General features: G+C 44.8%; 1 protein-coding gene across 2 annotated transcripts in view; it reads right to left on the bottom strand.

Moving 5' to 3' along the window:
• LOC122184633 (S-adenosyl-L-methionine-dependent tRNA 4-demethylwyosine synthase TYW1-like) overlaps positions 1 to 15,851 on the bottom strand; it is a 77,168-nt gene that overhangs the window by 60,434 nt on the left and 883 nt on the right. For both annotated transcript variants that reach the window (XM_042879757.1, XM_042879758.1), the window contains exons 2-8: positions 14,964 to 15,112; positions 14,103 to 14,243; positions 13,264 to 13,365; positions 12,367 to 12,561; positions 11,208 to 11,489; positions 10,331 to 10,453; positions 72 to 198 (exon numbers count right to left, since the gene is read on the bottom strand). In XM_042879757.1, coding sequence (XP_042735691.1) covers positions 72 to 198; positions 10,331 to 10,453; positions 11,208 to 11,489; positions 12,367 to 12,561; positions 13,264 to 13,365; positions 14,103 to 14,243; positions 14,964 to 15,112 — 1,119 coding nt within the window. The remainder of the gene's footprint in view (positions 1 to 71; positions 199 to 10,330; positions 10,454 to 11,207; positions 11,490 to 12,366; positions 12,562 to 13,263; positions 13,366 to 14,102; positions 14,244 to 14,963; positions 15,113 to 15,851) is intronic.

Raw genomic sequence — 15,851 nt, 5'->3', positions numbered from 1 at the left:
AGCAGTCTCACTTGCTCTGTTAGAATTCCATCACCAAGCCTGGTCCAGCACTCAGGCTCACAGAACCTCACCTTGTTTTGTGAGAGCATCCCTCAGGGCTGCAGTTATCATTTCTCTCCTTTCACCCGCCTCCTTCCTCCCAGAGGTCTCTCCAAGCAAGCTCATTCCAGCATCTCTATCCTCCAGCTCACGTTCTCTCTGTTTGAAGACAGTAACAGACACTTAAATTCAATCTCATATTATTTCTGGGACAGATCAGGGAAGACAGACATCACTGCAGTGATTTAGACTGCCCTAGGAGCTGTGCTCTCTACCAGTCACCCCAAAGGACAGCCAAGAGCACCATCAAAACCTGATAATCACCAAAGACCCTGCAAGAAAAGGCTGCTCCCCCTGAGCAGTCAACTCCACACAGTGAGCTGCTGCATCCCATACATCTGGCTTCCAACAGGTGCACCTTTATAAACATGCTTAAACTCCTGGAGTTTACTTAAAAGAAAGAAAACAACACAAATACAGGAATACCATGTATTAGCATAAGTTAAAGGAGAAACAAACAAATCCCAGCACGTAAGAAAAGCGTGAATCTGCCACTATGTAAGTGTCACTTCTAAGACACTATGGGTATTTATTGCTTTATGTCTGCACAAAGAAGCATGAAAGTGGAAATAATTACTTTGATATTTCATGCAACTTGTAATCTGTCAATTCTTTATGGCTTTTTTTTTTTCTGAAGCATTAGAGAAGTTATGGATAAACAACACAGACCAACAGAGGACATTCTGTTTCTGCAAAACAAGCTATTCAACATCCAAGTCTCTTCTGTGCCAAAGTCATCAAGAAGTTCATGCAAACGCTCCCAAGCTTCCAGTTTGAGTTCACCCACCTTAGCATCACTAATGAAAGCAGTGCTCCTCGCTTCCCCACCTGTGCTCTTTGCACAGAGGCAAGCACCCCAGCCCCATCACTGACCCACATCCCCCAGCATCACAGCCACATGTCCCTTAAACCCAGGGAAGGGGATCCCATGGACCACCTTGTCCATGAGGAAACTCTTCCTAACGCCCACTGTAAGCTTTCCTGCTGCAGCTCCAGCCTGCCCCCTCCCACCCTCACTTGCAGACCCAACAGATCAACCCCGCAGCCTCCTTTCAGGCAACTACAGAGAGCAATGAGGTCTTCTCTTAGTCACCTTTTTTCCAGACTCAACAACCCCAAGATGCTTCACTGGTAAAATATTAATATGGCTGGAAAAGCCTCGTGCATAAGGGAGGAAGGAGATAAAATCCTCAGCTATTAATTCTTAAACAAAGAGCTTCTCCCACATCATTTAATCCAGAACTAGGCACAGCCATCCATTTACAAAGGAAGGGCACTACGTCAGCACAGATTCATTAGCTATCCAAAGAAAAACACCAGGCAGGATTTCTGAACAGATGCATCCTGGCATATCTACTCTCCAATCTCATGCCAGGTTAATTCCCCCAGAAGAACTCAATATGCATTATGTAGAACATCAAAATATTAAAAACGCAGCGATTCACTTAACTACAAATAAGATATCCTATCCAAGGCAGCCTTCAGGAGAAGTCCTTCCGAATTAAAGGGCTTGCATCTCTACCTGCCTGCCGTGCTGCAATTGCAACAGCAGAGAAAAAGCACCTAAACATGAAAAAACAAATAAATAAAATTGCCTCGCTGGCAAGGCAGAGGCATTTATTTCAATAATCATCTTCCCCTCAGAGATGCTGTTAATATATTTTTTTTTCCCCTTTCATCCTGATGCGAAAGGCTGTAAACAAAACAATCATCTGTTTTCCTCTGATCCGCAGTACCTGACTGGCTCTGCCTGGCAGGCGATGGGCTTTAGGCATTCACACCCCAGTGAGTTTTACTTATTTGCTTAATAAACCTTTCATATCTATTATTTAGGGATCCAACGCAGAGAATGAAGTTAAATCTGCACAGAGCAAACTTCTCTAGTCGCAGTGATTTAGCAGAAAGCCCTGTAGTAAATCTAAAGCGAGTTACTATCTTTCCCTAACAAATCAAGCAAGCAGTGACAGGAGCCAGCTCCTCGTGTCCTTGAAATACCTCCCTGCTAGGAAACTGCAATCCCACCCTCCCTGCACTCACACAGCACCCACAGTCAGAAAGAAGCAGGAATCAATCCCAGTTTCTGGCAGACTCGCAGCCCAGTGCAGCTCCATGTGCCCAGCAGGACTTGCCCTGCCCTACACAGCAGCTGTCTGAGCTCTCACTGCATTTCCCATTTTACTACATCAAATGCTTTCCCAACTAGGATTGTGGGCAGGAAGAACGCAGGAAAAAAGGCAAATTGCATCAACTCCATGCAAAAGAAGTCTTCCCTAGGCTAAATTATGTTTTTAGCCTCATTGCTCTATTCACGTGCCAGAGCTGAAAACAACACATTCCCTGAAAAGCTTTTACTCCAGGAAGGAAAACAGCCAGAATACAGCTCAATTCTGACTGAGCTTGTTTCCTACTTAACCTCCCCTGGACAAACACAGGGCAATCCCAGCCTTGTCCTGACTTACTGCATCATCCATCAGGGCCTCCTCCAGCTCCTAACATGTGAAAGGTGCACACATTAAGAAAACAGTAATACATCGGGGCAGCAGACAAGAGAAATGGAGCTGAAGCTAAGGGAAAACTGTTGGCAAGGTTATCAAGGAGAGGAGGAGAGACAGCCTGGCAGTGGTAGCACGGCTTGCTGAGGGGAACGGTTAAATGAAGTGTTAAAGCTCATGAATGAAGAGCTAAAATCCCAAGCAGAGCTCTGGTGACAAGGGAGCAGTTACAACACTTAGAACAGTTAGAACAGATTTCCCCTCATGCAGTCCCAGCCATTGGGGCATTACAGTTTTCCTGGCAGAGCAGCCTTCCCACGAGGCCAAAACCAGAGCAGAAGGTCCAGCACAGGGTGCCAGCTTGCATCAAAGCTTTGAACTGGGACAAAGCAGGACTGCTGCTCCAGATTCCAAGTGCTGACTGTCCTAACCAACGAACTGAACTGCAGTTTGCTCAGCCCGTGGACTGAGGATATCTAGCTGCTGTCAGTCATCACTGAAAACTGCCCTGAGCATTCCTCAGAGAGCACAAGAACGGGCATTAGGAACTCGGATTGAGTCATCAGTGAACCAGCACGCACCCTAACAGCCAGGAAACCTCATTAAGAATAGCTGCTGGTGTCTATATAATCACAGGTTTCATACCCACTGCATACATCACTGCCCAGTTAGGCATACGAGGCTGAATTGAAGCAAAAAAAAGAAAGAAAAAAAAAAGCAGACAGATGGAAAGCAGAACATGACAGCCAAGGAGCAGGGAGCTCAGCAATTCATTCCTCTGCCCTGGATTGAAGCAGGAGGAGGCATGATCAAAACCCCCATGAATCTTCAGTGAAGAACCAAACAGGAGTTTGTCCGTACCTGCCTTACTGTGCAATGCCACAAGGTCCCCTGCACCATTCCAAGCAGCAGGTACCACTCAAAATGCTATTCCAACAGCCCTGCAGCTCAGATCCTATCATGCCCATTTTCTTGCAGGTTCAGCATCGGAATCTTCAGGGATAACACCTCCCAGAATGTATGCACATATGCAGGGCTGCAGAAGAGATTTTGGGATTGCTTCACAGAGCTGTAATATCACTGCTGTGCTGCAGGGAAGGCTTTTTACAAGCTGTAGTTAAACCAAGCCTCCATTTCACACGCTGCTTTATGGTTCTGTCAACGTTTGTTGGAGTTGGGAAGCTTCATTGGACACGCCGTAAAAACAACTGGTTTTCAAAGCAAACAAGAATCAAAACTAAAAGAAATGTGTCTGTTTCCCCCTGAAAGGGAGTAGTTTATATTTCAAAACCGGGACATATATTCACATTTTTATTCCTTTCTCCTGCACTACAAGAATCAAAACTAAAACCTAGGAAACAAGATTTAACAAGCATCCTGAAACACCCAGCAAGACTTTCAGCTGCAGCCCATTTTGCTTTCTCACGCAGAACAGAGTACATATTTTCATAGAATTACCAAGGTCGGAAAAGACCTCCAAGACCATCCAGTCCAACCTTCATCTACCACCAATACTTCTCCACTACACCACGTCCCTTAGCATCTCGGCATAGTTTGGATACTTCTTTTCAATGGCTCTGTAGAAGACTTCTCCGTTCCATTTCTTTCTTTTCCTTCCACTTCAGGACTAAGGAGAGGACATTTCATGCCATCACCCATCTTTCAAGCAGCAAAGACACCGCACGCTTTCCTTGCTGAGAGCCCCAGACACAGCTCCCATCCCTGGATTGCTCTTCTCAGGAAAGCCACTTGGCCCAAGACCGCAGGAAAGCTTGTGATCAGCTAACTGGAGAGCAGCAAGGACAGATCCTATTTGCACTTCTGCTACTTCCCCAAATAGGAGCCATATGCAAGTCTTTCAAGCACTCAATTAACAGCTCTGGCCTATAATCTGTTCAATGATTTGCATTAGCCAGCTTTTCGGGACTGTTAGATCAAAGGACACAAGATTATAATAATTATAATCTTATAAAGAATACCTGATTAAACCCAAACGGAAATTGCTTGGTTTCCACTGTAATTAATCTTCGTTAACTGTAAGAAAAATATAAACCTGACACCCAAAGCCCTGCTCAGCATCCTTCACGACCAAAGCCCCACTTTCCAAAGTTAGGAGCTGCTTGGCACTCCATCCCCAGTCATGGTGACAGCTGGGTTGAAACAACCCTCTGCACACAGACATTGGCCAACACAAATACAGACCCAGGCTGCCCACTCTGGAGCCACAGCACTTCTGCCCGTGCCAGTAGCCAAAAGGATGAAGCCTTCCCCACACAAAAGCTCAGCCATGCTATTAGCAGAAAAATCCACAGCGTGGTTTGGCACACACCTAAGCAGTCTGTGCACGCTGTGAGGCTCATCTAGCAGAGCACAGATGCACACACAGGACCTAACACCTTACTCCAACACGCTCCTTTGGCAGCAGATGCTGTGCTCCAAGCCATCACTGTGCTCATCGCTCCTTGGATACAGCAGCAACATCAACAAGCCACCTCCTCCTCACTTCTCCCAGTAATTACCATCAGCAAATAATCATTCTGTGCATTGATTTGTGGACTTCAGCTGTGTTATTTGTCTGGCAAGAACCTCAGAAAATGCACGAGAAAGAAATACCTTGAGAAACACAGCAAAAAGTTGGTGGGAAATGGTAAGCAGATGGGTTGGGCTGCTGCAGGCAAAGCCTGATCACCTCCAGCAACAGACAGAGAACAGAAAAGGCTGCAAATAAAGAGAAAGCTCAATACTCACGGGGACTTCCAACTTCCAGCCCGTTTTGTATCTTTATATCTAACAGCTCTGCCTCACTACCCACTTATTGACTAATTTATAACAGATGAAAGAGCAGCAAGGGGCATGGGATCTACCAACCAGCACAGAAATAAGGCTCTTTATTCCTAGACCTCAGAGCTCTCTACAGAGGCTCATCAGGGAGAGACAGTGAGACTGCTCAGGCAGAGGTAACCTTTACCTGGTGGAAAAGGGAAGAAAAACGCTGTACTCCCAGGATTTACAAGTTGAAGTCAAGCCTCAAAATCTCTTTTGTTTGTCTAACATGAAGAATTACAACGTATTAAGACATAAAGAAGAAAGACTTAAACACAGGAAGTGGAGAAGGTGAAGCGTCCCTGGGCCGGATTTCAGGGCTAGAAGCAGCCCCTCAGCAATTAAATACCAGTTATTAAAGCTCATTTCAAAACCTGAGATCACTCTGAATTCCAAGCCAGTGTAGCAGAGGTCAAAATCTGGCCCAGAGACTGGTGAAAATAAGAGCACATTTCCCCCTCTCCCAGTGCATCCCTCACCCATTAAAAGTCAGAACAACTTTTGGGGGATCTCTGAAGGCACGCATCATTTTTAACTGTTTCTACATCCGGCAGTTCAGTAGTCTGCCTTTTTCAACTCAGGCAGAACACAGCTACCAGCTTTTGCATGCTCTAGAATCATCTGCTTGTAATGAAGTCACACGCTATATTTTCTGTAAACCCATCAGTAAGCCTTAAAACTCACTGCCTCACGTCAGGCCCGGCTCCAACCAATGTCATTAGAAGTTTCCTCTCCCACAGAGGGCTTTTGGGAGGCACCGAGCAAGGCAGTTCCCAGCCCCAGTGATGGTGAACAGCTCACTTTAGGATGGCTGTTTTGGAAGAGGAGCCAAAGTAGATGGAGAAACCTCCCTCATGGCCAACAGATGCAGCACCAACACAAGCTTCTTGAACAGACTCTCTGAGATATACCTTCTTCCCTATGAAGTCAACCTGAGCCTTGTTCTCACACCCTCCCCACTCCTTTGTACTGATGTTCAAAATGTGATTATCAGCACCATTAAGCTTTGGTTTGGAAAACAGGAGCATTCATCACTGAGCTGTGCCAAAAAAACATGCCCATTTGATTACTTCCAGCCCATCCAAAAAAATTAGATTATTATTATTATTACTCCTCATGCTGCAGTTTATAAATATGAAGGTTAATAAAGCCGTTTCATTCCCTGGGAACTAGTCTAGATTGATCTGCCTTTCTAGTTTATCACCATCTCCCAGCTGTGGGAGATAATCTACATTAAGAAATGGTGTCCCTGTGATTAATTGCAGTCTTGCAGGCCACAAACATACCCATTAGATTGCACATTTCACTGGTAAGTGTATTTCAGGGTGCATCAACAACTCTGGATGACAGCAGAAGCGTACCACAACTACACAAAAGTCCATTTGTTACAACAAGAACCACTGCCTTCTGCTGCCACATAAAAGCGCCTGTAGAACAGGTCAAGACTTCCAACCTAAAGAAAAAAAAACAGGCTGGAATAAATAGATACAGAAGAACTCCAGGAGTTAACCAACCTGTGTGTGCAGTCACCAGTCATCAGGGCCCTGGGAAATACAGCTGCTGAGCTCAGACTGACCTCCCAGCCCTCCTTGGGCCACGGCTGGAGTCCACTTCTGGACTGTCATGCTCAAGCACTTCCCTTTATGGATCTGTAGGTGCCTTCTGAACTGAACCAGGTTTGTGCTCTGGTCAGAAGCCCACTAAGCATCATCTGCAACAATTTCCCGTGGTAGCAAGCTTCAAAAACCGAAAAACTTAGAAAAATGTGCTGCATTCCAGCAGCTATTAAACAGTCATTAAGTGATAGAAAATGATTCGATAAAGAGTGAAATTTCCCTTCATACTAAATTATCATTTTATACATTTGAATGATTCCCTTTTGATACCTCCTTCTGCCAGCCTTTTGGCACAGTGTGTAGAAGTAGCACCTTAAACCTCGTGTCTGCATTCCCAACTCAAAAATCCATCTCTTCTCCAGTGCACACAGTGCAACAGCTACCGCTATACTCAGCAGCTGGGTTCTGCCATTCACCTCATAACCCCTGGATCTCAACTGATCCAAACAAACTGCAAAAACCCAAAAAACTGGTGTAAAACACGAAGCTGTGACACGCAAGATTGCGACAGCCATCAATACATACACAAAACAAGCTGCAAAACAGCTCTGCCTGGGTTTCTACCAAGTCAAGTAACAGGAAATGAACACAGCATTAAATTAAGATCACTTGCAGAGATTGGAGTAAATATCTTTTAGCTGTACTTGCTGCTACAGCCCCACTTTGCTATCCCATAATAGCAGGTCAATGAGCTACAGCTTTTCATCCATCTTGCCTGCTAGTGATCCTCACAAATGGCAGCAGGCCTGCGAAGGCCAAAAGATGGATCCTAGAACATTGCAACAGATGAACTCTGTCAGAGTAGGAGGTTCTGCCTCACACATCTCCCGCATGCAGAGGAGTTAATACACAACACTGGAATCCAAAAGGAAAAAAACCACACTGGAAATTGCTAGGCATATTTCAAACCCCAGTCGCACCGCATGTGAAGTGTGACACAATCCTGGAACACCCACACTTGAACGCACTGGCTTCTACACAGGTGATACAGAAACCTGTATGTACCTGCCTCCAGAAGCAAAGATCACTGCAGCAACAGATGACATCACTAAAGAATGTCAGAATGATTTCACACTGCTTAGCATTCTGAGAAAGAATCAGTGACCAAAAGGGACAACACAACACAACTGAATAAAAAAGAACCTCTCATTGCACAAATTCATAGATACTATAGTGAGGTAACTTAAGAAAGCCAAAAATGCACTGCATTTGAACAACTGTCCCTCCTAGCCTGGGAGCAAAACTGCCCCAACGCAATGAATTACTTCCACAGACACAGATCATCCTGCTCCTTCTTACCAAGTCTTCAGCACTTATTTTCATTAGAGTAAATAACTGCACCTGTGGGATTTTATTTTTTTTTGTAATTCAAGTGTTCACATGAGCCTGTTGGCAAATGCATACATTCCCCAGGAGATTCACCACTGAGACATTGTTCTTTCTCCCAGCTAATGCTATGGATAGCCATCAGGTCAGGCTCCCTCATGAAATATTCACACAGCTCTACTCTGCTGTCATTCTGGAAACAACACATCTGTCCAAGAGGACTGAAGACTCACATTGAAGTCATCGCTGAAGGCTGTTTCTCCATTACCTGCTCAAGTTACAGCAATGTGAAACCAGAAGTGTAGATCACAAGGTAAACTGCAGGTAGGCAGGTCAGCCAAGCAAAACAGGGCCACTTAACAAGAACTGCACCATTTAGAGTTTCAAAACAAACCCTAGGACAAGTCCTAGGGTGCAATGCAGAGACAAAGAAAAGTTGATCTGCAGAGGCCTTCGTCACATCAGCTGACAACAACTCACATTCAAAGCAGCCAGAACACTGCTATGCAGAAGAAAAGTGCAATTTCCAATCCTCACCACGGTCCCACATAGAGATTTACACTCTAAGAATTAACAGCCTGCAGAAGTAAGAGGGCAGTGCTCAGCTGTCAGGGCAGAACATCTCCTGTGATAAGACAGCAGATGGGAACACTGCAGCTTGCAGCTCCAAATAAGCACCTGTGCTCAGACAGAAGCCATCTCAGATCAGTGACACCACTTGGGTCTGAGGCACAGGAACCTGATCTACACATTGGCACTGCTGCTGCAAACACCCTGCAGTCTTACAGCCCTCTCACCAACCAAGGCAATGAGAAAGCTAAATCTGCTGTTTGAATCACACCAACCAGAATTGCAGACTTCAATGAAATCTTCACCTATTTACAAAACCATACAACACAGATTTCACTAGATCAGTGAGTGTGAGAAGCTTTAAGCATTTTATCATTGCAGTCACAGCCGTGGTGTTGCTGTATTTCTATCAGACAGGGAGAACTCAAGGCCTAATTTTTCACAGAACTGCTCGTCTCAAATAATCTCTCATGCCTGCTGCTAAGAAAATACAGTTCCCTTTTTGTCACTGACCTCTAGTGGTGAGTACATACAGGAGAAGCACCACCTCACAGCACAGTTACTGTAAACGACGTTGACCCTTTCCCCATCAACAAGAGAAAAACATACTTTTTTCCCCTCGCAGACCACAGCAGGTAAGATGATGTTAAAAAGGTAAGATGATAATAATGCTGTTCAGGGATGGGAGCTCTCACCCAGCAGGGTGACTAACCCCTAAGCTAGCAGGGCTACTCCTTACATCTGACTTGAAGGCAAGCAGTGGGTTACCTCCCTCCCACTCCACAGAGTAAGGATCAGAGATCCCTGTACTCTCTTTGTAGCTGCCTTCCCTCCCAGGCCTTCAGCTTGCTGTGACACAAGGTTTGCCTTGATAGGGTCCAGCTGTGTAACCTTGGCCCAGGCTTGCTAGGTTTCAGCAAAGCAATGAGCTGTGCAAGGTAAGAAAGGTAAATTACAGGTTTGTTGAGATGAAATGCAGTACCTGACTTTAGAGCAGTAGCAAGCAAGACACAGAAGATGCTGCAGCAGCCTGTTGCCACCCCACCTGTACTGCTGGCACTCCACTCCCTCACCATGACATATCAGCACTGCACACACCTGCCTTTCAGCCAAGTATAACAACAGGATTTGCATTTAGACACAGATAACAGTGGCAGAGTTGTACATTCAGATGTGTGATATTCAGACTCAGAGCAATGGGTTATGCTGCAGCATTTGCTCAGTGAACAAGGTAAAGCCAGTTAGCAAACAATCAAATGCAACATATTTCCAAGTAGGCTCTTTTCTGGGACAGGTTTGTAAACAGTTCATGTTTAACTAGACGCTGCAGGTTTGAATCCAGCAGGCAATATTTTAATCAATAACAAAGACCTGGCAGCTCTGTAATTGCTGTAGTAGCAGTACCTTGGCTTTCTTCATGTGACTCATGATTTTGCCAAGATCTTCAACATCTACAACAGAATCTGTGCCTCCAGCTTCCTCAGCATCAGCTTCCTCCTCACTGGTGGTTTCAAACAATTCTTCAGCCTGCATAAGTGACCAGAGAAAAGAATAGAAACATATCTGCTGTGACAACAGAAAAAATTCACTCATACTAACCAGTGAAACCAAGTAACACTCAATGAAGAGTGCTGAGAAATACACTATAGGCTGGCAATAACTTGTATACGATGAGATTCTCTTATTTCTAGTGACTCAGTAGTACAGAGACCACATGAAACTCCAAATCCATGATGCTGTATCCCTATCTGATCACATAAGTGATACAGAAGGATCTGATTCCTGCTGGATGCTACAACGATCTCATTGCCTGAACTCCTGCTTCTCTGGGTACCCCTGCCTGAACAAACAGGAACAGATTACAGGCAGCTCCATTTGGGAGGCCCCTGGGATGCAAACAAAGCACCTGAGCTTCATCAGGTTGAAGTGGGAGCAGGTTAACTGCTCAAAGGCCTCATTCTGATCATAAGACAAAGCAAAGACTGACTCCCTTGGAGCATCTGTCACAACACACCTCCTCTCACTCAGGCAAAAAACTCCCCCCCTCATACGGAAGCCACTCAGTCTAGTTCACACTAGTCATTGGCTCCTCTTCCTGGATTACTTTGCCTGCTATCCCCCATCTCGTACCCCTCTCTCCCTTCTACTCCATACTAAAGATGCATCAAGCCTAAGCCCCTCACAGCATCCCTCTGGCCTGTGGAACAGGAGGAGGAAAAGGTCAAATAGCATTTCAATAAGCACCACACCAGAAATAAGAACCCATAGATTTTGGCTCTACCTCAGTGTTCTCAACCTCTGGCGCTTCACGTTCATGACTTGAACTCTCCTTACTCTGCTTCCCTTGGGATTTGCACTTCCCTTTCTTGCACTTCCCACTGCAGGGCTTCTTTTCCCCTCTGCAGAGGGCCTGGAGACAACTGAGGAACTTTGATTTCCAGGCTTCAAAGTCAGCTTCAATGCTGCCATGCTTGCTCTGGACCACATTGCAGTCCCCCTCGGCACGAGTCATGATACGCCTGGCGCTGAGCATCCACAGCCACCTGTCAATATTTCTTCCAACCTGGGATGGGACAGAAATTAGAGAAATTGAATGAAGACCAAGTGAAAACATGCAATTAAGAAAGCAAAGGCAACAGAACTGGTAAGCTACAGGGGCTGCAGGACTGCAAGGTGGGGGTTTCTGGACTCCCCATCACCTGCTGACTCAGACTGTGGATACAAGTCAGTCTGAACATCACCACACACCCTCAGGCTTTAATCTGTAAATCTCTGCTATCATGGTTACGTGACAAGTGAGGTATGGGAACTAGCTTGTGAGGGGCTTATTGACATTCCTCATGGCCTGCAGCTATACAAAAATAGTGATCCAGTGGCAAGCCATGCTATTTTGCTCCAAGTAAGAAAGAAAAAACAAGTATCAGGCTTAGATACCATCATATTTTACTTCAGGAAATAAAATTAAGATCCACAGAATCCAGGAAAACATATGGAAAGTTGAGAAACATGCTCTAAACTGCAAAGCAAGAGGGCTTCCAGTACTGCACCTTCACGAAGGGCTTCTAGAACTGTATGATAGAAAGCTTTCAAAGCTGGGAAACTAAGTGAATAAGGATTTATCAAGTGTATTCTCATTAGCCATTACTAAAACCACTCAGATTCACACCATGAATATTGGAGTCCTTCCTATTTCAGATGGCAGCACACCTGTTTCAAAGCTGCACTGCCTGTGGCCTAAACCCAATTCCTACCAAGTCCACACAAAGGCTGAAATAGAAGCTGACTTCTCACACCTTCAAATCCTTACCAGCTCACACACCAGTGTATTCTCAGAACAATACCAACCCTAACCATCCACTAGTGCCACTGAGGGTTACTACAGTCAGGAAGATTTAGCCATTCAGAGGAGCAGAAAAGAAAGAGAATGGGAATACACTCACCGTGTTGTAATGATCAACATAAACTGAGTTTCCCAAGCCAAACACAGCATATCTCAGGCCCTTCAGATACGTTTTGCCAAAGCGGAAGTCATTTGCAGTCTCTTCCAACCACTTGCAGAACCAGGCTGCACTCTCAGTTGGCTGCCCATCTGTGTACGTAGCTACCAGGAACACACAGATGTTCCTGCTGGTTGCCTGTTGTATAATAAAAAGAACAGGACAGGAAAGATAACTGCAGTTTTCAAAGCACTTTACGTCAGGACAAGCACTAATAATACACAGAATTGAAGGAGTCGGGTTTTTTTTTTTTTTTGTTAATTGTAGTTGGACTGGAAATGCTGCAGGTAGTGACCTCAGCAGTGGTGAGTGCCTATCCTCCATGCAAAGCCTCCCCAAATCAGCCAATCATTCCTTAGGGACGCAAAAAAACACGACAGCAGAACTTGACATCCACCTTCCCTACCCAATCAACAGCTTCTTGAACAAACTCTTGCAGTGATAACATCTCCCACAGATTCAAGAGGCAACGATCAATATTTACAGATGAAAAAATCTATCAAGGATTACTCAGTATAAGCGTGCCTCCAAGGAATTCTCTCACTTCAGGCTTTGAAGGCTATGGAAGTCTCACAATCCATTCATTCTGGTGTTCAATCTTTCAGGTGTAGCCCTGCCAGAGCTGCAGAACCAGCTCACACAAAACCAGGGTCAGTATCAGCATATTCTACGTGATGTTTTACAGTAACTTTCAAGATGAGTGGTGAGGACTGATGAGCTGTGCTTTCCTACATCAAACAGAAAGCAGTCACACACACAGCTCTGGAGACTTCCAGGACAAGAGAAACTGCAAGAGGAAAAGAGCCTTAATCTCCAGAAAAGCTCGTACTAAGTACCTACCTCCTCTGCTAGGCAATCATCAGGATCATATTCTCCCATGTTAATGACTTCCACAGGCAAATTAAGGCAAGTAACAGCTTCAGCCAAACCCTTTGCAAATCTCTAAAAAGTTAAAGGCAGAAAGTTATCAACGACAAACCCAGCTACAGCAAGTGTCAAGGAAACTGTATGCCCAATCATAAGATTTACCACAGTACAGACACTTCAAAATTGGACACTGCACCTCTAATACTTATATTTAAAAAGTGAAACACACTGGATGCTACAACGATCTCAATGCCTGAACTCCTGCCTCTCTGGGTACCCCTGCCTGAACAAATAGGAACAGATTACAGGCTGCTCTATTTGGGAGGCCCCTGGGATGTAAACAAAGCGCCTGAGCTTCATCAGGTTGAAGTGGGAGCAGGTTAACTGCTCAAAGGCTTCATTCTGGTCATAAGACAAAGCAAAGACAGACTCCCTTGAAGCATCTGTCACAACACACCTCCTCTCACTCTCACTTACATAAAGGCTAATAGCTAACAATTTTACATACACGCAAATTAGCATTTCTGACTAAGTACCCAGAACAGCACTTCTGTCTACAGGAAATATCTGCTAGCAAATTAAGAGTATATTCTAAGAGCAAGTCCTAAGCTCAACAATTAACCCCTCTACTACATGCCCTGCTTACAAAGAGAACAGTTGTCTTCCTGTTTTGTAGTTTTGAGTTAGCTTTCACATCAGGCACTACTTCCTAATGAGCTTTCCAATAAGCTTTCAGATTTTTACTCAGTGTCTTCAAGGCAAACAACATACTCGAATCTCAATTTCAGAGGTGAAAAAGCAGTAACTTATACCTGTGCTGTGCCAGTCTGAGACCCATAGAAAATCTTCACTCCAGCAACATAGACCTCCTTTGGCTGCAGAGCAGCATATCCATTGACTAGTTTGCCCTCTGCTACCTCAGAAGACACTGGATTCCCATTGGAATTTTCATCCTATGGAAAAAAAAAAAAAAAAAAAGAACATTGTGTCTCATTCAATCCCTTCTCAAAGCGTCATTCAGCCTACTTGCCCAAAAGCATTTAAAATACAAAGCCAGCATCCAGCTTCTCAGCATTAAGCAAATGCAATAATTAAAGTATTCTAGCTTTATACTCTCATAGGAAAAAAAAAGCCTAACTGACTACTTAATTGAACTAGGCCACTCTGCAAACTCATCTCACACCCCAGAGCAACAGCGGGATCTGGCAGAACCCAAGAAGTAATTCCTCCCACCTCATGCAACAGAGCTTCACTCCAGCATATAAGGAGGCTTTAACATTCTGAATGAGCTCACAACACTCCCATCCTAAAACTAGTTCAGTCTTTCCACTAAGGTCACTGGAAAGACTAACCTGATGCACTGGGCACAAACAGAGCAACTTGCTTTGTGACTGAGCTACTCAGGCTGGCACTTCTCTGCAGCAAAGTGAGAAGCTCTCAGCTGAGATCTGCTCTGCCATGAGAGGAACAAAGGTATTGTTGTTATCCACACTCAATACAATCCACACAGGGGGTTGTAACTTCAAATAAGCTACAACTGGGATTTGCAAGAACCAAGGTGAGCCCACCATATCGCGCTGCACAAGCAGTCACCTTCACCTTGTAACTACTACTCCTTTCCACACACAGATTTTGGGTTCTTCTCAGAGGAGTGTACTTAAGCACTCAGTTACCTTCCTCTTGGCTTCGGTAGTGAAGAACTGAATGGCAATCCAAAGGCTGATCCCAAAAGCCATAACAGAATAGATGTAAATTCTGTGCAGCCATAAGGACACCAGGCAAGTGTAGAGAAAATTCCACGTATCCATTGAGACATCTAAACCTGGAATAAATCACATATGTAGCAGAAGCAGGATGAAATTAGAACAAGAAAACCATACTACTCCCACAAACTCATGCCATCAACTATTCTCAGGCTCTGCAGAAAACAGCTCTCAGCTGAAGACACCACCACTATTGAAACAAAAACCTCCACCTTCCCAGCAGCGCATATGCAGTTCCATCTACCTACCCAAGCAAACATTTTAAGCTATCATACGGAAATACTGGGTTTTTTTCTGATCTAGGACAGGTTCTGATACAAAGAAAAGCAGAAAACATTCGTACAGTGCTACTGCCTAAAACATCCCTGTGAAACATCAGCTGGAGTTTCCTGGCCTTCATTTCACACAGAACCAACAAATGTAGATCTCTGCAGATGGGAAATGACATTCCAAGGAGGGGAATCATCCTGAGAGAGCCTGCTGCAGAACAGAGACCTTGCACATGCAAGGCACTACGCTTCTTCTAACAGGCTTGATAAGAGTTTCAAAAACAGACTGAAGTCTAGATTCAAACTCAAGTGCTTTCCCAGGCAGCATAGGTGAGGTTTAATTCATAGCTATTGATACTGTTATGAACTGACTTGAACCATAGAATTGTAGGGGTCAAATGAGACCTGTGGAGCTCCCCTAGTTCAACCCCATATCTGTTCCCTGCAGCAGGCTGTACAGAGAACTGTCCAGATGGATCTTGAATATCTTTAGAAAAGGAGACACCCCCCTTCCCAGCAGCCAACCCCA

This window comes from Lagopus leucura, unplaced genomic scaffold (genome assembly GCF_019238085.1).
Source record: "Lagopus leucura isolate 7727_CA_CO unplaced genomic scaffold, USGS_WTPT01 Super-Scaffold_100024, whole genome shotgun sequence".
NCBI lineage: Eukaryota > Metazoa > Chordata > Aves > Galliformes > Phasianidae > Lagopus > Lagopus leucura.
Note: the sequence above shows the minus strand (reverse complement) of the source record. Positions and strands in the feature narration are given on the sequence as shown.